The sequence below is a fragment of the Triturus cristatus genome, chromosome 1_2 (assembly GCF_964204655.1).
Source record: "Triturus cristatus chromosome 1_2, aTriCri1.1, whole genome shotgun sequence".
NCBI classification, from domain to species: Eukaryota; Metazoa; Chordata; class Amphibia; order Caudata; family Salamandridae; genus Triturus; species Triturus cristatus.
In genome coordinates this window covers 438,234,317-438,255,592 of record NC_140580.1, presented here as the reverse complement: position 1 = coordinate 438,255,592, position 21,276 = coordinate 438,234,317, and the positions used below count along the sequence as shown (strand labels likewise).

The 21,276-nt window shown below is 50.3% G+C and overlaps 1 protein-coding gene across 2 annotated transcripts in view; it reads right to left on the bottom strand.

The window, feature by feature from the left end:
* NOC3L (NOC3 like DNA replication regulator) overlaps positions 1–21,276 on the bottom strand; it is a 426,444-nt gene that overhangs the window by 319,048 nt on the left and 86,120 nt on the right. For both annotated transcript variants that reach the window (XM_085605900.1, XM_085605907.1), the window contains exons 6-7: positions 4,989–5,116; positions 960–1,121 (exon numbers count right to left, since the gene is read on the bottom strand). In XM_085605900.1, the coding sequence (XP_085462026.1) occupies positions 960–1,121; positions 4,989–5,116 (290 nt within the window). The remainder of the gene's footprint in view (positions 1–959; positions 1,122–4,988; positions 5,117–21,276) is intronic.

Here is a 21,276-nt window from a genome sequence, read left to right as displayed (position 1 = left end):
GTAGCGGCTAGAGTACCATGTGAATGGATAATTTTAAATGCAAAACTAGATGTGCTTGAAGACAAACCCAAATCTAAATCATAATTGGGCCAGAAGAGGGCGCACAAACTTGTAAGCTTTTTGAATGAAAGTAAGTCAAAGAAATGAGACAAATACCGATGGAATTGTTAGAAAAGGCTACTGTTGGAAGGAGAAAATCTAAATTCCCAGTACCTATTTGTTGAAAAAAAAAAAAGCCGTGCTGATTTGGCTACTTAACGTAAAATGAGGAAGGGACACTCACGCCCGAGTCAATTGGTGAGTTTAATTGGCTCACAAGCTCCTAAATTAACTTGGGGTGGAGTCAGGTGGCTTACCTTTAAGTAACCTCACCTTTAGGTAGATTGGGCATTTCATAATTTAAGGAACACAAGTAGTTCAATCGAGCATCCTTTTCTTCTGCCCCAAGCTTCTCTATTTCCGCTCTCGCGAGATCAGATTTGTTCTCGACTGGATCATTTTCTAAAGAATCGTGGCTTTTCATCTCTAGGCTTGCCCTGTCTTCGTCTTGTTAGTCCCCAATTTCACTTTTGTATTTTAAGATTATATTGATTGTATGATTAAATGAATACAGATCATCGTTATCATATTTGATATCCGCAGCAGGAGTAATTTATACATTTTTAAAAACAGAAGTACGCTCCAACATACGTCATTCGATGAAAGAAGTTATTTACCCACTCGTCTGTATTTTGTAAACTGTCAGGGGTATACTTAAAAGCATGTTCACCACATACATCTCTGGATGTCCAATAACAAATACAACATTCACAAAATGAAGAACTAGCTAAATTGACAACAATATTCAAGAACCAACAAACAAATGTGAAAATACAACTGTGTGATTATATCCCCCCCCAAAACATGCATCAAGAACATGTATAAACATGTAGGTAGAATTCAATTATTTTTTTAACTACCTTTGATGCCTTTTCAGCCTCAGTAAGCGGTCGGATTTTATAAGAAGGAGTTATGTCTTTAAACACTTCTGTCAGTGACACCATCGCAAGCTTCCTTACAGTCACAGCCACGTTTGGGTCCTGCTCCATCAACATAGAACGCAACTCCTTCAGTTTTTTAACCTATTATTAATAAAAGACATGGTAAACCATGAACTTAATATGCAGAAATTACACAATAAGAAAAAACAATAGGGAAGAAAGCTTAGCTGTTAGTTAATAATTCAGTTTTGAATTAACTAATTAACCTGGCGTATTCCTAAAAGGGATACAAGGGTGAGGAAGAAAAAACAGAGTGTAGGAAAGTGCCTCTTTTTGACTTGGTCACTGTAGGAAGCTAGCTCTTTGTGTAATATTCCAAAAAGAGGTATATTTGTGTTGAGAATCCAGGTAACCCTTATGAGTGGACCGGGCTTGCTTTAACAAACCCAAGGTGCTCTTCTTTTGGTGGTAATGTGGCCCAGCAGCCTTAGGCTTATCAAGGAGGAGTGTTCAATATTTGTTGGATACACCCAGTCAATAAAAGATACACACACACTTAAATAAGGAGATCTACACCAATTTAGAAAAATAGCATGTTTAAAAAATATATATTTTAGACACCAAGAACTTCATTGTTGGGTAAGTACTTTTTAAAATGGCAGTTTTTAAGAATATAAGTAAATCCACTTATATTATTTCTAATGCGGTAATGCTATCCTATGGGGAGAATCACACATACTGCATATGGGTACTTAACAGCAACTTACAGAATTAATCTTCTGGGGTTAAGGTAAGTTTGGGGCAAGATCCAAGGCAGCAGCAACATGCCCCCTTGGTAGGCTCTGGGACGTCCGGATGCAAAGATCTTTACAGCATTGGATGCCCCGTTGGTGTCAATGGGAAACAGTCCTGGGAAAAGGAAGCTGCAAACTGGGACTGGGGGGACAGTCCAGTTGAACCCACAGGGTGGCTCAGTCCTTGAGCTGCTTGGGCAAGAAGGAAAACAGTCGATCCATTTCTCTGTTTATGCACTTTTATGGCTCGAGTGGCCGAAATAAAGTTCTTTTGATTGAAAGCATTGCTGCGTAAAGATGCATTTAAGTGAACTGTTTATTTACTTGTGAAATTCAATATTTAAAAAACTACTTACTTGAGAGCGAAGTTCTTGGAATCAAAAGTTATATAAAAATAACTAGGTATTACTCCTGCCACATCCTTTTACCGAACAAGGACGGAGGCCTTGTAGGAAGCTGGGTCTTTCTATAGTGGACCAAAACTAGGTACACTGTGTAAAGAGTCCAGGCAACCCTTATTGATTTACAGAGGCAACAATGACTACACTAAATGCTCTCTTTTGTGTTATTGTGGGTGAGTAGTTTAGGATTATCAGAGGGTAGTGCTAAGCATTTATTGTACTCAAGGAGGCAATAAAGGAGACACACACTCAATAATAAATCGGAGACTAATTTAGAAAAATAAGTCATTCCAACTTACGAGGCCGGAATCTTCTTGATGGACACTTTGGCCAGAAGGGCCTGCACTTCCGGCTGCAAGACGGGCATGTGGTCCTATGTCAGCCCGCCTCATAGTTGTGGACGGTGCAGCGGAGTAGAAAGAAACAGAAGGGCATAGCCTCAATTGACAATTTGAAGAATTCACTTATCAGACTTAATGACTTGACATCCGTGGAGGAAATGCTGGATCCTATCCTCAACAGGGTGGCTCTGTGCCAAGAACAACAGAGTATAAAGGCTTTACAACTGCAAGAGAGGGGAAGGTGAGGGGAAATAGGGCAGGAGGTAGACTGAGCTACCCAGCTATCACTGATGTCCAGGGCATTGCCTTTGCAAGCCAAGGCCTCGAACAAAAAAAGGCTGGGAGGCGTCTTGGTCTGGAGCGACGTCTAACGCTGGCAGCATTGGAAACCCCTACTGTAGCCTCGAAGAGGGCGAAATTGCTGATAGAACTGTCTAGGTGGGGCAAAAAGGTCCAAGGAACATGTTGGGGCTCTGCTTTTTTTTTAAACGGTCAGGACAAAATCTTTTTTCTCGCCAAAATGGCGAAAGCTATCAAGTGGCAAGTCTATCAGGGAGATTTGGACATATCCGGAGAAGGCCATAACCTCATCCAGGTATGGCGCCAAAGTGTCACCCTCGTACCCATCACCCAACCTAATTAGTCTGTTGTGTCCAAGTCAAAACGAATCACAAATGCTCCTGCGTCTAGGCCACTGTGGATAGTTTGGGTCTCCCGGAACTGCCAATAAAAAGTGGGCTATGTCCCATAGGGCATTGGAGTAGCAGCCTATAAGACCGCTGGCATTTACTTATCTCAGAACCGGGGCTTGTGGAGGAAAAATTGCACTTGCCAAATGTCTCTATTCTCTTGGACTCCCGATCAGGTGGGGTAGTAGGAAAGGCGCTAGGATTTACTTTATTGGAGGATGCATGGACCATCAAGCTTTTTGGAGTGAGATGTTGCATACGAAAGTCATGGTCGCTAGATACTGGTCAAAGGCACCAAGCTACCTGCCTATTACCTAATGTTCCCGAACATGGTTTTGCCCACGTGACCAAAAGAGTATCCGTGAGGGTTTCATTAAGTGGTAATAAAGGTTTTGGAGACGCTTGACAAGGCTGAAGTACCTCTGTCAAAACATACATTTTTCCTTCCATGGAAGGGAGCTGTAGGTCTAGCACATCTGCCACCCTCCACATAGCGTAGGTGGTACTTTCTTTGGCAGGAGAAAGGAAGCCAGTATTTGGAAAAGTATCCAGGCCATTGGTATCCTGTTCCTCATACCAGTTTCGCTCATCATTTTGGGGAAGAAAATCATACCATTCATCAAAATTTTCCAAATCAGCACTGAAAACATTGTGTAGAGTCTGAGCCCTACAATTTGGTAAAGGCAAGGTACAAGAATCAGAAGGGTTAGAGCGCAACCTTGGCTGAAGTGGATTCTGCTCGGTGTCCCCCGCTGGCACCGACGATGAGAAGGAAACTGGTGCAGTTGGTGGAGATCAGACTGAAGTCTGCATTGGAGCAAGTGCTGAACCTGAAATGGGTTTGAGGGGAACAGACGGTGCAGAGGGCAGACCACTGGCTGAAGTCCGACCGGAGGATCCTACGGATCCTCGAGGCGCAAAGGCGCACCAGAGGAAAACGGTAAAGTGGCGAAAATGCAAAGCGCAGCCTCCCTGAAGGCCTCAACCTTATGTGACATTGCTGACAGACCTGGAGGTTTGAACTGCATCAGGACTAGACTCAATAGCAGCTGTGATGAAGATTAGGAATGAGAAGGGGCAGACTCCCACTTTGATTTTTTTGTGTTTCTTCTTGGCCGTATCCGAAAAGTTTGATCGCGACAATGAGAGCTCCTTCGAAAGAGGGAATGGGATCTTCCTTTCAATTTCGAACAGTCATGGCATAGAGTCTTCCAGTGTTTGGTGACATACATACAGCTTCACCTTGCAGTCTCCTATGACCTTTGGACTCATCTCTGCGTAGTTGCCACAGGACCTGGAATAGTGCTCGGACCCCAGGCACCATAGACACACTTTGTGAGGGTCTGTCAAATACATCAGTTTATGACAGTCCCTACATAACTTGAACCCTGTTGTCTAAGGTGACATTTTCCCTTGCACACTGTAAGCCAACGCAAACCAGAGTCTGAAATCCAAGGGGTAGTTCCGGATCAAAGTCTGAAGGTCCAGAAAGAAAGGAACTGACGTCAGCGTGCACAGGTGGCTCCTGTAGCCGTCTCCGCTGGTCACTTCGGGAGCGAACGGCGTTAGCGTGGAGCCGCACCATGCCACCTACCGCCAGACGGGAGTACCGCTCTAAAAGTTTGATGCCTGGGGAATAGTCCCAAGGTGAGGAATTTGTTGTGAGAAGTACCCATGCAAACCTGACCATTCTTTGCTACTAAAAATATGACAATTAAAAATAGAAACCGATTAATGATAATCTAGTTCTGTTGAAGTTAGTTTTAAATTAATTAGTACCCACACTGTTTTCTGGGTCAGACAATATGGAGGAAGATAAAGTTGCAATCTTGATTTTCTTCTCCTGCAACTGTGTTTTTCTCTGTAGAATGATTTCTTCTGTAGTGAGCACAGGCAGAGGTTCCTCATATTCTAAAAATACAAGACAGTTCAAATTACATTTTTAGATTTGCATTTTCAGTATTTTGTACTAAAGATACACTGAAAATTAAATGGATTTGAGGTGATAAAGGAAAAGAAATGGTAGCAAAAAGACATTTGTAACGGCCAGTTTTTCTTTGGTGTACAAAGGCCTTATGGGGTCAACAAGTATAATGTTGTGAAAAGCAAATAAATAATCTGTAAACATTAGTCTTAAAGTTATGCATTATAGCTAATGGCTTAACAGACTGATGTAATATCCCAATTGTAAAATGTGAATTAGAGTGGTGAGTCCATTTATGGTTTAAATCTTTTATTGATTTTCAAACAGGAGACAAAAAGACCCTCAGCTCCCTGAGGACAGTGCAGTAAAGACAACAAGTGTCGCAATAGATAACATTACTAAAGTAAGATGAGCGGAGCTACGGGAAGAAACAATAAGTGGGGGTGGGAAAAAACAGAACAAACATTTTAGAACCCAACTCTACCTTCCTCCACCCCTCACCCCTCCCCCCCTCCCCCCCTCGTCCACTAAAAAAGAGGGGGAAAAAAGGGGAAGAATGAGTGCTCAGGAGATCAGCGTGGCCGCTTGGAATTACGCGAGGAGCTAGCTTGAGGGATTTCTGTATCAGCAAGGCGAAGAAGTCTGGGGCATGTCAATTCTTGGAATTCAGCTGTGGGCAAGGTCAAAAAGGGTCGCCATAGCTCTGGGAATTCAGACCCTTTCCCGGTGAGGGTGAGCTTTTCCATCACCACTACCTGCCAAAGCCTCTGTAGCCATCCGGAGTGTGTTGGTGGCTGGGTGGAGCGCCAGTGCGCAAGGATATCCTGAGTGGCAGCGCCCAGTGCGATAGCAATCAACTGACCCCTCTTAGACTTTAGGGGATACGTTATAGGATTGGGCAATCCCAGTAGGATGTATGCGGGGAATCACGGGAGTTGTGTGTCGAAGTGGCTATCTACCTCATCTAGTATGTGAGACCAATATGGTTGGATACGGTCGCAACCCCAGAGAAGATGCGTAAGGGTGCCCACTTACCCACAGCCTCTCCAACATAAGGCACTCTGTCGAGCATCGAAGCGGTGAAGGTGTTCCGGTGTGTAGTACCAATAGGTGGCTACCTTAGTCAGTGTCTCGGAGTCCCGTGTGGTATGCTGAGTGCCGCCCCCAATAATAGATGCCATCCCACTCCTTATGGCTAAGTGTTCGCCCCAGTTCCCGCTCCCATCGCATTCGGCCAGCGTTGTAGGTGAGGGTAGCAGTCAGTAGTAACTGCTTATATAGGTCTGAGATTATTTTTTTTATTGGAGGTGCGGGTGATGAGCCATTTTTCATAAGGGGTTAAAAGGTGCTGGGCGCCTGGTCATTTGTGCGGCTGAAGCGCCCAGTGCCTGAGTTGGAGGTAGGGTAGGCGTTCCGATTCAGGGATGCCGTAGTGTGTCTTGAGTTGTGGGAATGGAATAATCCCTCCAGGTCGAAGAAATGGCCAAGGGATCGACACTCGTGGGACACCATGCTGCGAAGGCCTTGGGGGTCTATGCCAGGATGAAATTCTGGATTGTTAAATAGAGGCGTCAGGGGAGGGAAAGGAGGTCAGATCGTGGGTGGTTTTGGTGGGATCCCAAACCTCCATTGGTGAGTCCATTTAAACAATTCATCTCTAGAACAGAATGAATAATTTGGAACTGCGTAACTGTGGTACCCGATACAAAAAAGTATGTGCACATACGTTTGAGACTAGGCCTCCGTGAGTGATATTGTGTTCTATAAATACATTGTCTAGCTGTAGTGACACTGTTGCCAAGCTAATACCAGAATTTGGAGAGCAAACATTAACATTTTATGGTTTAAATATATTTATTGAAATTTCAAAAAACACACAGAGAAAATCTGACCGGTTGAGCTATCAACTCCTTGCTGACGTAGGATATATGACTGAACAAGTCAGATTGGGAGTATGCACATGACAGTGGGCACGTGTCCAGGCAAAGGAAACCATACAGAAACTAAACAGAATCAAGGAGAAAACGCGAAGAACCCCCTCCTCCCTCCCCTCCCTGGTGCACTTCCGCCCCCTCCCCTGTTCCATGTCCACCTACTGGGCTCTCCAGAACCCCTGCTGTGTCTTCATCACCCCTCCGCCCTTTGTGTGTCAGCTAGGCGCAATAAGCAGAAGTAGCGAGGGCAAGTGACCTCTCGGAATTCGAAAGTCAAGAGTGCCAGAAAAGGTTGCCACAACTCTTCATACTTGGATCCCTCTCCCGCCATCGTCAGTATAAGTTTCTCCATTCCGAGGACATGCCACAGACGGTATAGCCAGCCCGTGAAGGTGGGATTGGTGGGGGTGCGCCAGTGGATAAGTATGTTCTGTATCGCTGATCCCAGAGCAATTGCCATTTGCCGGCCTCTACGTGCTCGGAGCGGGTAAGTCAAGGGGGTTTGGGAGACCCAACAAAATAAACGCTGGGAAGCGTGGAATCTCCGTGTTGAAGTGTTTATCTACTTCGTCAATCACCTGAGTCCAGTATGGCTGAATATGTTCACACTCCCACAGTAGGTGTACCAGGGTGCCTATATGATCGCAGCCCCTCCAGCACCTCGCATGATCCATTGAGTGTAGGCGTTCTGGGGTGTAATAACACGTTACTACCTTTATGAGGGTTTCAGTGAGCCCCATGTGATAAGCTGAATGTCGGGCCCTATAGTAGATGCCCTCCCAATCCTTGTGGCTGACTGAGTGTTCTGCCTAGCTCCCTCTCCCAACGCACCCTGCCGGGGTTGTAAGTGTGTGCAAGTCTAGCCTGTAACATCCTGTATAAGTCAGAGATTAGCTTTTTATCTGACGTGCGCGTAATGAGCCATCGCTCGTAAGGGGAAAGGCATCGCTCGTAAGGGGAAAGGCATCTATCAGCCACCGGACGGACTCGCTCACTGAGCGCCCAGTGTCGAGCTTGTAAGTACCCGAGTCTCTCCGACTCGGGTAGCCCATATTCCCGTTTGAATTGCTGGAATGGGATAACTCCGTCCGCGTCATACATTTGGTATAGAAATCGACATCCCGCAGGCTTCCAGCCTGCAAAGGCCACCGGATACATATCCGGGGAGAAATCAGGGTTATCTATCTAAGGAGTGAGCAGAGAGGGAAAGGTGGTGAGTTCATGCTTAACATTAGTGCGGTCCCACACTTCAAGGGGAACGCGTGTGATATATGAGGCGTACAGATTAGGGGGTCTATGGTGTTTGCGTAAGAAGGGAATTTCCTGCAAGGGCCTCGCTGCTACTGCTTGGTATTGAAACAGCCAGTGTTTCTCCGAGTCCCAGCAACTCCATTCAACCAGATGTCGAAGTTGGGCCGCTTGGAAGTAGAGCTGGAGGTCGGGGATACCAAGTCCACCTCCCTCCGGAGGGAGAGTCGTCAATGTCTGCTTCATACGTGGCTTCCAACCGTTCCAAATGAACTGGGCAAGTTCTGATTGCGTCTGCTGTATCCAGCCGGTGGGCGGGTGGAGAGGGATAGTGCGGAAGAGATAGAGGATCTGAGGTAAAATGGTCATCTTGACTGCTGCTATTTTGCCTAGCCAAGAGAGGGGTAATGTTTCCATTGACCGATTTCTCAGCGAATCTTCTGTCGCAGGGATGCATAGTTGATAGCAACTACTTGCGGAAGGGTGGAAGCCAACTGAATCCCAAAATATGGGATCGTGTCCCTTGCCCACTGGATGGGGAGCAGACTTTGAAGGTGTTCCCGGGTGGATCACGACAGGGAGAGATTGAGAGCTAGCGATTTGTCGGTATTCACCTTAAACCCTGCAGCCCGTGCAAAGGTGTCTAAATCCGCTAGGCATGCCGGCAGCGCATTGCGCGGATTAGATAATGATATCAACACATCATCCGCATAAAGGCTGATGGTATGGACATAGCCCCCGAACTTGATCCCGGATATTGCTGGGTTTTGTCGTATCCTCTGGGCCAGAAGTTCCATGTAGGCAGCAAAAAGGAGGGGTGACAGAGGGCACCCCTGTCTTGTGCCTCTCTCTATATAGGGAATCGGGAGGACGAGTGGCCATTCACCCGGACTGAGGCAGATGGGAACTTGTAGCAATTGAAAATGTATGAGCAAAATTTCTCTCCCAGCCCCATCCGCATTAACACCTGCTCCACATATGGCCAATGAACCCTATCGAACGCCTTTTCGGCGTCAATAGTGAGTAGCATATGCTCTCCCTCCGTGTGAGAAGCCTTCTCGATGAGATGGAGAGCACGTTTCGTATTGTCAGATGTTTGGCGCTCAGGAATAAAACCCGCCTGGTCTGGATCAATAAGCCCAGGCATGTAAGGTGCAAGGCGGTTGGCCAGGATCCCAGTGTATATTTTAAGATCTACATTTAGAAGAGAGATGGGGTGGTACGCGCCACACTGAGTCCTGTCTTTCCCTGGTTTGGGGATTACCGCTATAGAGGCCCCTAAAAGATCCTGAGGGATAGCCCCAGGTTTGGAAAAGGAATTAAAAAGCTGGGTAAGGAGAGGGGCGAGCAAGGCACAAAACTTCTTATAGAAAATGGCTGAGAAGCCGTCCGGGCCGGGGGCTTTTGCCAGTTTCAGCCGGGCGATGGCGGCAATTACCTCCTCTGTGCGGCTGTTTCTGTCCAACTGGTCGGCCTGGGCTTTAGTCAGAGCCGGAAGAGTGACAGAGTCAAGAAAGGCGGCCCCATCGGCATCGTCCAGAGGAGAGCTAGTATAAAGGTTAGCGTAAAATCGCGGAACGCCTCGGCAAGGTCACCATCTTCCGAAACACACATACCATCCCCTTTGCAAATCTCCCGTACCCCCTGCCTTTGCCAGACCTCGTGCAACTTGTGGGCGAGAAGTCGCTCGCACCTGTCAGCCCCAGTATAGTAGGCATGTCTCAATCTTAAGGCTGCAAACTCCGCTCTATCCTGATCAAGTGCTGCGAGTTGTTGGCGCATGGCTTTGAGCTGACGCCACACTCGAGGGAGCACCCGTTCTCTGGTGCATCTGCTCCAACTCTCTAGTTTGCTGGGTGAGGTCTTCCCGTTTACGTCTGCAATCTACATTGTCAGCCGCTGAGATGGCGATAAACTCTCCCCGGAGGACCGCCTTTAGTGCCGCCCACTGTGTTGCAAGTGTTGTATCAGTGTTGGCATTATGTGAAAGGAAATCAGTGATGAAGCTCCCTATACGTGTGACTATGTCTTCTCGGTGTAGGAGAGTATCCCTGAGACGCCATACCCTGGCGGGCTGTGATATGGGTGGGAGGGTAAGAGTAGCAAGCACCGGTGCATGATCTGAGAGTGAAGCAACCCCTATCTCAACCCCCGTCGCTATCGCTCGGACCGATGTAGATGCCAAGAGGTAGTCTAGCCTAGCATATGAATTGTGTGCGTGGGAGTAGTAAGAGTATTCCCGGCTATGTGGATGGAAACTACGCCACAAATCGCATAGCCCCAGGTCTTGCACACGTGCCAGCCCCGCTGCCGAGAGTGAGCCTGTTTGGTGCGTGCGTTGACAGGATCTATCCTGTGTGTTATTAAAAACGAGATTCAAATCCCCCCTAGAATAATGTTGCGGTCAGTCGTGGCTGTGACGTCAGTGAGGGCGAGTGTAGGAATTATACTTGGCCCTCATTTGGGGCATAGAGAGAGCCAATAGCGAAGGTTGAGTTACCCAGGGCAAATCTATAGACTAGTAGTCGGCCCCGGATTGCTGCCTCTTTCTGCAGGACTTGTCCTTTAAACCGCTGCGCCACTAGGATCGCCACAAACATTAACATTTTAGAGAAAAACCTGAACAAAGCATAAAAGAAGGCATGGGTGTTGAAGAGTTTAGGCCCCCAAGCTAATATAACACCAAGGTGGCGAAGCAGCTCTGGTCTGGTATCAATAAACTGTGTCCAGAAGTTTAAAATTATAAACTGGGGTAAAAAACTCAAATCCCATCCTGCAAATATTAAACATTTCTTGAACAGACACAGGCTTTTAAAATCTAGTGAGTGTTTGGGAGATGCTGTGGTGACACAGTTGTACTAAATGTATTTGAGGCAAATACACACACTGGCATATTGTGCCTAGTAGTTTATCGATTATCCCATATACGGAGCATTAACAATCTGAATGTGGGTTAACTACTAACACCACTATAATTTGGCAAATCTTTCTGGGAATCAGGATGGAAATCTTTCTCAATTTGGCTCCAAAAGAAAGAAAGGAATATGTTACTTACCCAGTAAGTCACCCAGTAAGCATATGTTTGTGGCAAGTAGTGCTGTAGATTCACATCCTGTGCCTACTCCTGCCATCTAGTGTTGGGCTTGGACACATGAAGCTTGTTTTCCTTTGAGTCACGAGGTATAGTGACTTCTCCCATGATTGATAATGGATTGTTTACCGCACAGTGGGTGAGGATGAAGATGGAGCATAGAAAATGTAAATAACCATGCAACAAGTAAAAAGAGAAAATAACATCTACAACAGCCAGAGGTTTCCGGGTAGGAGGGTGGACGTTTGTGAATATACATACCTACATGCCACAAACAGATACTTACAGGGTAAGGAACACATTTTGTTTGTTGCATGTGTAGGTGTAGACACACATGCTCTTTACAGACTATAAAGCAGTACTCGCGTACTTGATGGATAGCTGGAGGATGTTGCTGAGAACTGAAAAAGAGTTTGCAGTACAGCTTGGGCACCTTTGCCTGTTGGAGTGCTAAGTCATCTACACAGTAGTGTCTGGGGAACGTGTTTGAAGTGGACCAAGTAGCTGCTTTACATATGTCAGCAATAGAAATGTTGCCAAAGGAAGGCAATAGAGGACCCCTTCATGCGAACAGAGTGTGGGTTGGGTGGGGCAGGCCTTTTGGACCTAGCGTAGCAAGTTTGAATACACTTGACAAGCCATCTGGCTATGTCCGCTTTAGAGCATGGCTGTTGTGTGGAGTAGTAAAGGCGAAAAAAAAAGTTTGAATACACTTGACAAGCCATCTGGCTATGTCCGCTTTAGAGCATGGCCGTTGTGTGGAGTAGTAAAGGCGAAAAAGAGTTGCTGAGTTTTACGTAAGGTTTGTTCGTATCAAATAAGGGCCCGCTTGACATCAAGTGTGTGGAGGGACCTCTCTGCCACAGAGTCTGAGTGTGGCAAGAAACCAGTAGCTCAATGGTTTAAGGTGGAAGGAGGATACCACCTTAGGCCGAAACTTTGGGTTGTATCCCAAGAATGACGCTGTCGTTGTGGACTAGAAAGAAGGGTTCTTCTAGGGTAAGAGCTTGAAGCTCGTTAACGCGCATTAAAGATGCAATCGCAACGAGGAATGCAACCTACGAAGAGAGGACCTGGAGGAGCTCAAATGGAGGCCCCATGAGTCCAATTAGGACTATATTGAGGTTCCAAACAAGGGTTGGACTAACCTGGGTGTGATGACTCTTGAGCTTTTCCATGAAGGCTTTAATAACAGGGACTCTGAATAACGAAGAATGTTCCATATTTTGTAAGTAATCTGCAACTACAGCTAAATGAAGATGGCTAAAAGTCCAGGCGTGGCCTGATGTTTGAAGATGAAGAAGGTAACAGACTATGTCTGGGAACCTATGGCGTGCATTCTAGAGGCAATTTGAGGTAACCAAAATCTAGGGCCTCAGAAGCCAAATCGCAAGATTGAGCTGCCGGATGTTTGGATGCCTGACTGTACCATGGTTCTGCGTTAGAAGGTCTGTCCAGTTTGGACTACCGATAGGTCAAGAACAGTTGCAAACCAGGGTTGTCTGGCCCAGGTGGGAGCTACCAGGATGAGGAAAAGGGATGATTGCTAAAGCTTCCAAACCATGCATGGAAGGAGTGGGAGCGGTGGAAAAGCGTAGGAAAATATCCCTGACCAGTTGATGCATAGTGCATTGTCCATGGATGGTAGGTGTGGGAACCTGAAGGAAAACCACTAGCATTAGACGTTTAATGTTTACTAACAGGTCTACATCAGGGAACCCCCCCCCCCCAATGACGGAAGTACAGGGATTGGGGGTGGAGTTTCCACTTGTAAACTTGTTGCTGCATCCTGCTGAGCAGGTCTGCAGAGTGTTTGTCCACCCCCGAAAGGTACTCCGCTAGTAGTAGTATGTTGTGGTGAAATGCCCAATGCAAATGCTCTGCTCTAGTTCTGACAGCTGCTGAGATGGAGTCTCCCTATTCATGAATGTAGTAATACATGGCTATCATGTCACCTGTCCTGATAAGGACTATCTTGTGTCGGACCAGACAGAAGAAGGCCTGACAGAAGAAGGCACAAGATGGCCAGCAGCTCCAAGTAATTGATGTTGAGGCACTGTTGGTTTGGTGCACACATGTCATGAATGGTTATATCTTGCAAGTAGCATCCGTAGTGATGGACACTTGCGAGACACGGTCCTGAAAGGGCCAGCCCAGCAACAGATTATTGATGTTCCACCACTGCAGGGAGCGATGGGTGCTAGCCCAAATAAACACTAGATCTTCCCACTGACCCTTTTCTTGGGACAAATGTGCTGCCAGGCACTCCTGTGTAGCCTTGCATGTGGAACTATGGCTATACAGGAAATCACCATGCCAAGGAAGCGCATTACATTTTTTACCAGGGTAAGTGGTGATTTGGCTGGAAAAGAGGCAGTAATAGCTGGAATGCTTGTACCCATGCCTGGCTGGGATGAGCTTTCCTGGCGTCTGTGTTGAGAACCGCACCAAGAAAGGGCTATCCCTCAAGGGGTTGAAGAAGGGATTTGGCAACATTGATGGTGAACCGTAGGTCGTGTTAGAGGTCTATGGTGGTTTGAGTGCAGGCGAGGCACTGTTTTCTGTCTGCATTCTTGATCAGTTAGTTGTCCAAGTAAGAGAACATGTCGATGCTGTTCCGTCTGAGATGAGAGGCTACCATGACAAGGCATTTTGTAAACACCCTGGGGGCCTGGTATCCCCGAAGGGCAGCACCTTAAATTGAAACTGCTTGCCACAAACCGCAGGTAGCAGCTGTGAGCAGGGTGGATGGGGCTGTGTAAATAGGCATCCTTAAGATTGATGGCGGTCATGCAGTCACCTTGTTGCAGCAGGCGGATGATGTCTAGTAGCGATAACATCAAGTAGCGTGGCCACTGGAAGTGTTCCGACAGGATATACTTGTTGAGTGGCCCGAGGTCGAGTATATGCCGGAGAGATCATTCTTTCTTGGGGATAAAGAAGTACACGGAGTACACTTCTTTACCAAGCTAGTGGCTCTACAGTCCCTTTGAGAATGAGCACCTGTACCGCCTCCTCCTGAAGGAGGTGCTGATGTTCTATGGAGAGGATCTGGGGAGAGGAGTTGGCCTAACAGCTACGTGATCGACTTCAAATCTGGGGAAAAGGGTTTGAGTCTCGGCAAGGACGCACAACATCCTGTGATTCTAACAAAAAATGGATGTGTCCTCATGTAAACGCAACCGCAACTGGTGCTTGTGTAAAGCGCTCTGATAACCGATACGGGTGAAGTTCACGCAATATATAACTCCGTAAAAAAAATATCTATTTGCAGAGGGGCAGGGGGATCGTTTGATGGCGATGGAGTAGCCCTGCCTTATGAGGGAGAGGACCCACTGGTTAGAAGTGATTTCTTCCCGGGGCAGGGCTTGCCTGGCTCCAATATGGAAGCTAGTTAGTTCTCCTGAACCCTACACACCTATCCTGCACAAACCTGGTGCCTCTTGCACATTACACGCATGGCTGGAGCAGAAAATGTGCGCAATAAAGCAACAGCCTTGGACGAGCCTGGTAAAAGCAGCTCACTCTGTACCACCGTGGCTGGAAATGAGCCAGCGGCCTACTGGTTGCGACATGTGGGAAACGCGGCACCAGGTGAGAGTGCCGCCGTAAGACACTCAAAGAGTGAGCAGCGGATGCACCGAAGTGATCCAGCAGAGTAAGCACAGAGCTAACTGAGAGGGGTGCTTCAAACACGCTGCACCGATTAGCGCAGGGTGTTAGACCCGGCCTCGTGGCATGCCCATCCCTGTCCCCGCACCACATAACCTGACCCACGCACCTCATGCAGCCCCCGAGCACACGGCCTAGCCGATCCTTCCCACCAGACCACACACCCACCCACCCGACCGGACTTCGCCGTCCGTGGCCTTCCTCCTTTCGGCCACACCGGGCCCGCGTGCCCACTTCATGCACCATGATGGCCGCCCGGCCCCAGCGCGACCCTGGCCTAGAGGCGCCACTCCGGCTGGAGGACATCGCGCTCCCATTGGAATGAGAGAGGGAGGAGCAGTTTCCATCGCACCTCTGAGCTCCCCTGGGAAGGTGGGTTTCGATCGGCCCTCCGGCCTCCCAGAGGGCTGGCTTGATGCCTGCTGGGTGTCTGGGACTCCTCCCGACCCGGCCTTGAAAGGATCAAAAGACAATGGCAGGAAACCCCGACAAGCGACCCCCAGGTGACAAGACCCCCTGCCTGCACAGACTCCGGACATCAAAGAGGAGTCGACCTATAACAAGGGGTGCTCTGGGACTATCCGGCAGATTCGCCTTTGGAAACACCTGAGCCCTGCTGAGTGACTCGCGGCTCCCTGAAGATCGTAAGACCTCCGAACCTGTGCTTGAGCCCTGCTGAGTGACTCGCGGCTCCCCGAAGATCGTAAGACCTCCGAACGTGTGCTTGAGCCCTGCTGAGTGACTCGCGGCTCCCTGAAGATCGTAAGACCTCCGAACTTGTGCTTGAGCCCTGCTAAGTGACTCGCGGCTCCCACAGACTCTCCTAGTCCCGCCGGACCCAGACGACGACAAGCGTATCCCCCAGCTCGAGGATTGTGAGCTGCGCGCCGGGTACGCCCCTGCATTTGATCCATATCCCCAAAGACTGTCCCGCTACCTCCTACCCCCCCCGAGACTCTGTGAGCCCGTGCTCTACTTGTATATATTTGCCTTGCTGATCATAAAAATCCTACGACTCCGATCTGATAAAGAGTTGTTCTTAAGAACTCACGGTGTGGTGTCTCTTTGTCGTGTGGTGCCGAGTGTACGAGCCTATATACGAGATTCTTCCCCTGAGGAGTCTCCCGCCAGTGCCCGGCTACGATACCTCGAGGGTTGGTCTCAGGATAGTCAGGGCCCCCTCCGGGCTCCTCTGAGGTCACCTTCTAACATTGGTGGCAAGCGACGGGATTCGGGCCCATAATCTAGAGATCGTACCGTGAACGGCTGACGCACTACCGACAAAGATGGCAGAAGGAAACGCCGTGATTCTCACAGAAAACGACACATGTACCGTGTTCCAGGCGGAACAACTGGAAGAGTACACACACACAGAGAACTGAAGCAATTCTGCAAAGAACTAAAAATCGCTACCACTGGTCTCAACACCAAAGAAGATATGCAGAAGGCACTGAAAGCTTGGGTGGATTCTGGAGCCCCCCGCCCAGAAGGAGCGGTGGAGCCCCACGACGAAGCTGGACCCTCCCAAGGAGAACGCAGCAGCAACCAGGTGCGAAGCTACGTACCAGACGGGGGCCTATCCCCGGAGGAACTCGCAGACAGAGAAAGAAGTCGCCATCACAAACTCGAATTGGCCAAACTTAAAATCGAGGGCGAGTTGAAATTAGCCGAGAAAAAACTAGCAGTGGAACAGATGCGAGTGCAAGGAGAACTAGAAGAGAAGAAACTCCAACGGGAACACGAAGGAAGGAGACTTCAACTGGAGCACGAACGCAGCTTGAAGGAAATCCAGCTAAAAGCAAAAAGCGAAGAAGCGCGGCCCCCGGGAAACCGAGAGGCGGCCTCCCCGGCGGAGCAGAAGGTCCACATTCCCAAGGATGTGGTCAAAGAATATTACAAAAACGATGACATCCAACAGTGGTTCAGGGCATACGAGGTCGCCATGACCTCCCATCGGGTCCCGCAGAAGGATTGGGGGGCCGGTTTGTGGGGACGATTTCTGAGCGAAGGGAGAGACACCCTGCTCGACCTACCAACCTCCATGCAGACCTCCTACAACCACATGAAAGAGGCCCTCCTCACAAGGTACGGCCTCACCCCGGAGATGTACCGCCAGCGGTTCAGGGACTGCAGGAAGATCCCGGGCACCACCTGGGTGGAGTATGTAAACTTCTTCAGCCGTGCATTCGATGGGTGGATCAAGGGCAGCAAGGTAACCACCCTAGAAGAATTAACCGACCTCATGTTGTGGGAACACCTGGCTGCGAACTGCTTTGTGGAACTGCGCCAGCATCTGCTCGACAGCAAGCTCACGGATCCGAGAAAGCTGGCTGTCGAGGCGGATCGCTGGACCAACACTCGGGTCTCCCGGGGGCCCGTAGGAGAGTACCCCCGAACCAGTCAGGGACCACCCCGCCAGAGAGGGGGGGGGGGAACCAGGGAGGGCAGAGAGAGGTCCAGTCCAGTCCCCCGAAAACCCAACGTCCGCCTTTCCCGGCACCCCCACCAGCTGTATCCGGCCCCCCCGTGAGACGGGGGCACCGGGTGACCATCACGTGTTTCCGTTGTCAGGAGCCCGGGCATTACGCCAACGACCCTGAATGCCCCATGGCCCCACACATCACCCCGACAGCACCCCCCGCTAGACAGATAGCCAATGTAGCACTGGGGGAGGAGGTTGAGGAGACCGTAGAGTGGGAACCCGCCGCCATGGCCCTAGTATCATTATGAGATAGAGAAATGGTCCCTGGAAGCCTCCTGCCCTCCAACACAAAGAAATATGGGCAGCTCGTAACGATCAATGGCCACCAAGTAGAGGCCCTTCATGACACCGGGGCCAGCATCACCGGTGTCCTCAGTCATTTAGTCAACGAAGACCAGGTCCTCCCCAACGTCTTTTGCCCGGTAATTTCCGCTGACAATACGGAAAGTCTGTGTAAGGTAGCCCTGGTGCCTTTTGAATGGGGAGGGGTGGTCGGTAAACTGAAAGTCGCAGTGAGAACCTCCCAGCCAGTCGACTGTCTCCTGGGGAACGACCTGGAAAGTTCCCCCTGGAAACAAGTCGAGCGCAAGACCCACCTAGGGATGATGGGTCTCCCTGAGTGGGTGTGCGCCACCACCCGATCTATGGCAGCCCGACTGACCCCCCTGGGGGAAGTCGAAGACGCCCCGACCACAGAAGACAGGAGGGTCCCCGCATCCCCCCACAAGGAGGGTCGGTCGCCAGCGACGAACCCCCACCTTCCGACTCCACACAGGTCACCGAGTTAGGCGATCTGCCCGAGTTGGCCCAGTGGCGCCACGAGGGGGGCCCCTCCCGAGAGGAGTTCTGCCGGGAGCAAGCTACCTGTCCTTCCCTGGTCGGGCCCCGGCAACAAGCAGAGGCCCAGGCCGCGGGCGACCAAACTGGAACGCACCGGGTGTATTGGGAGAATGACCTTTTGTACAGCGAGCAGAAGTCGGTGGAGCTAGGATCCGCACAGGTGCTGGTGGTACCCCTACGCTTCCGAGACCTCCTCCTGGGCTTGGCCCACGACGTCCCCCTCGCAGGCCACTTGGGCCAGGACAAGACCTACAGTCGCCTCGTGACTCACTTCTACTGGCACAGAATGAAAGCGGATGTAGAAGCCCACTGCAGGTCCTGTCCCACGTGCCAGGCTAGTGGGAAGAGCGGAGGAAAGCGCAAGGCTCCCCTCCAACCATTCCCTGTCGTCAGTACCCCTTTTGAACGGGTCAGGATCGACATCGTGGGGCCCCTGGACCCCCCAACCTCCCATGGTCACCGCTTTATCCTCGTCCTGGTGGATCATGCCACCAGATACCCTGAAGCCATACCCCTGCGCACCGTCACAGCCCCCGTGGTGGGCCAGGCGGTGATGGGAATCTTTTCCCGTATGGGTTTTCCCCGCGAGGTCGTGAGCGATCGCGGTACGAACTTCCATCTCCAAATACATGACGTCCCTGTGGCAACAATGTGGAGTGTCCTATAAGTTCACCACCCCGTACCACCCCCAAGGAAATGGCCTGGTAGAGCGGTTTAACCGGACTCTGAAGGGGATGATCGCGGGCCTGGAAGAGCCCCTCCGGCGTAAGTGGGACGTCCTGCTCCCCTGCCTCCTGTTCGCCTACCGGGAAGTTCCCCAGAAATCCTTGGGGTTCAGCCCCTTTGAGTTACTCTACGGGCACCCCGTCCGGGGGCCCCTCAGCCTGGTCAAGGAAGGGTGGGAGGCGGCGCCCCGAGGCCCCCCCCCCGAGATGTGTTCTGATACGTCCTGACCCTCCAAAACCAGACTAGGAAGTTCCGAGAGCTGGCCGAGGCCAACCTGGAGGCAAGCCAGGAAGAGATGAAGCGCTGGTACGACCAGAATGCCACTCTGGTCGAGTTCCAGCCGGGCCAGCAGGTATGGGTCATGGCCCCCGTGAAACCTTGCGCCCTCCAGGATAAATGGACCGGGCCCTTCAAAGTGATTGAGCGGAAGAGCCAGGTCACGTACTTGGTGGACGTCCAGTCACCACGGGACCCCCTCCGGGTCCTCCAAGTGAACCGCCTCAAGCCTCACTTTGTGCGAACGGAACTGAGCCTCCTGCTGGCCACCGATGACGGGGCCGAAGAGGAGTCTGATCCCCTCCCTGATCTCCTGTGTACCAAAGAGAAGGATGGCTCCGTAGAGGGAGTGAACCTCTCCCCATCCCTCACTTCCCAGCAACGGGAGGATTGCCGCCAGCTCCAAGGGCAGTTTTCCAACCTATTCTCTCTGGTCCCCCCAAGTCACCGACTGGTGTGTGTGAGAAAGTGCCATCTTTCTTGCATGGTATTTTGCTAAATTGCTGAATGTACTTTGAATGAGTGTACCCTGGTCTCCTGCCAATCAGGTGCCCAGGGCCTATGTTCCTTCCTTAAAACGCACAAACTCCAAATTGGCAAACCCTGGCCACATGTCAGCCCCTAGTAAATGGTACCCTAGGTACCCAGGGCCTTGTGACCAGGGAAGGCCCCTAAGGGCTGCAGCACTCATTGTGCCACCCTTAGGAGCCCTGTACCCTTACACACACACACTGCCTTTGCAGGCTGAGTGTCTGAGTGCAGGACAAAATAAAGAGTCGACATGGCACACATCTCTGTGTGCCATGCCGAACACCCACACTGCCAAGGCATATGTCAGTCACCCCTCTGGCTGGGTGCCTTATGCCCATGGTGTGGGCACAGGAGCAGGAGCCCTGTGCCCCTACAGTACCCAGGTCCATTCCCGGGCACTGTAAGTGCAGTGCTGCCATTTAAGAGTACATGGTGCTGAGAGCTCGTCAAACACGAGCTCCACAGCACCATAATGGCAACACTAAAGACTGGGAAGTTTGGTATCAAACTTCTCAGCACATTAAACCCACACTGATGCCAGTGTGAGATTTAATGTACCAAGCACCCCAGAGGGCATCTTAGAGATGCCCCCTTACAACTAACCTACAATCCACGTCTGCTCTGAGGCTGCCCAGGCTGCCACACAGCAGACACGTTGCTGGACCCCTGGGTGGGAGAGCCCCTGCTCTCCCGGGCCTGCAACAATGCACATCCTGGGTGAGGTGATAAATCTCCTCCCCCAGGATGAGCAAAAGGAAGCTTCAAAGGCATGCCGCCTCTAGGAGTTTCCCCAGGCCACTGCAACCCCCCACTCTGGCGGGAAGCTTGGCCGGAAACCCCATACAAGGACAGGGGATGTGCCAGCCTGCCCACCCCACCCCTCAGGTGGGGGAGGCGAGGTGAAGCACATCTCCGGGCTTTCGCCATCTTGAAGGTGGGAGGCCCTACCCTATCAGGATTAGGCTACTGCCCCCCTCCCACAGGAGAGAGGCAGGATAGGGGGTGTACCCACCCCAGGACAGGGACCCATTGGTCCCTGGCCTTCACCTACCTGTAACGCCCCTAAATCTAGTATTTAGGGGCACCCTGAACCTTCCTTCCCCAGATCCCAGATTCGAAACTACAAGAAGAGCAAGAAGAACAAAGACCTGCCCTGCAGCTGCTAAAAAGAGGAAGACACCAACTGCTTTGGCCTCAGCCCTACCGGCCTGTCGACCCTCGAACCTGCTCCTGCTCCAGCGCGGCATCTCTTGTGGCCAGCAACCTCAGAAACCCCGGAGGACCTGGCTACCTTTGAACTCTGATTCCCTGGGACTCCCATGAGTAGAGGCTCTACTCAGAACCTAC